General features: G+C 41.6%; 1 protein-coding gene across 1 annotated transcript in view; it reads left to right on the top strand.

The window, feature by feature from the left end:
• The window catches only part of T265_13344 (hypothetical protein), a gene marked incomplete at both ends in the record, with an annotated part of 62278 nt that extends 61282 nt beyond the window's left edge, over positions 1 to 996 (top strand). Inside the window, one exon of the mRNA XM_009168455.1 lies at positions 652 to 996. Coding sequence (XP_009166719.1) covers positions 652 to 996 — 345 coding nt within the window. The remainder of the gene's footprint in view (positions 1 to 651) is intronic.
• Positions 997 to 1275: the final 279 nt, after the last annotated feature.

Below are 1275 nucleotides of genomic sequence, written 5' to 3'. Positions count from 1 at the left end.
ATATATATATACTTCCAGTACTATTTATGATGACATGAAATTTGGAGAACCTCAGGTTGTTCATTAATTTGCGTATACGTATTGAATATCTTGTTTAGACTTCCCTGTATAAAACTTTCCTATTGTTTTATTATACAGCGAGGCTTTCGCAGCACTAAAATTTGGAGTTCGGTTGAAATACAAATGGACCGGTGAATGGAGCTCCTACGCTTCTCAGTGGGAAATTTCTCAACTTCCGTTGCAGTGAAAAACATCATACAGAAATAATACCCCATTTAAAATAGTTAATTTAATTTTTGTGACATGCTAGGGCGCTCAAGTAGAACACAAGTTTGATAGTGTACTTTTCTGATGGGCCCCAAGCAGGAGGAAACCGTTTTTTTGGCAGTCGAATTTTTAGCAACCTTTGAGCAACGTGTCCCATTAACTAGATATCTATTATTTATTGTCTGTGTGAAACGACACTTGATAACTGCAATGCCAGGTAGCGGGAATTTCGTCGAATCCATGGGTCATTAACCCGTAGAAAGTGTAGGCAAACCACCGCTTACTGTGAGACAATTTTCTTAGGAAAATGAACAATTGGCTTTGTCTGGCTAACCCATTACCACACTTTCAGATTAGGCCTCTGTGTTTTCCTCCTGAACACAGGGATATCAAACCATGGCTGGGGAACGTGGATCTCAGCTATCTGGAGGGCAAAAACAACGAATTGCTATTGCTCGGGCCCTAGTACGTCAGCCGAAGTTGCTCCTTCTGGATGAGGCCACCTCCGCCTTGGATACTGAGAGCGAACGTATTGTACAGTCAGCCTTGGATGAGGCCATGGGATCCAGGACTTCAGTGATTGTTGCTCATCGTCTGTCGACAGTTATGAAATCGGACTTAATTGTGGTGCTAGCAGAAGGACGCAAGATCGAGACGGGTCCGCCAGAAACACTTCTTAATTTGAAGGGAGCATTCTACGCGTTGCATAGTGCCGAGCAAAACCACTAAGCAAGTGTGTTTGTAACCAGACAGAAAGCAGCCTAAGATGGCTGGTGTTGCGAGCACCCCATGTCAAATACTTGTGATACTACCGGAAACTAACTATCTTGCTAAACATCCACTCCCTTATATCGACGTTGCCTATTGGAAATAGCTTATTTTACTGTAACCTTTTCAAACGGATTTCCAGCTTGATTTAATATAACTATTCTTTGAATCCCAGTACTTTTATCCTAACGGATGGTGGTTCTATGTTATTAGTGTGACTTAAACGAAGAAATTTGTTAT

The sequence above is a fragment of the Opisthorchis viverrini genome, assembly GCF_000715545.1.
Source record: "Opisthorchis viverrini unplaced genomic scaffold opera_v5_57, whole genome shotgun sequence".
Lineage (NCBI taxonomy): Eukaryota > Metazoa > Platyhelminthes > Trematoda > Opisthorchiida > Opisthorchiidae > Opisthorchis > Opisthorchis viverrini.
This window is presented reverse-complemented; position numbering and strand designations above follow the sequence as displayed.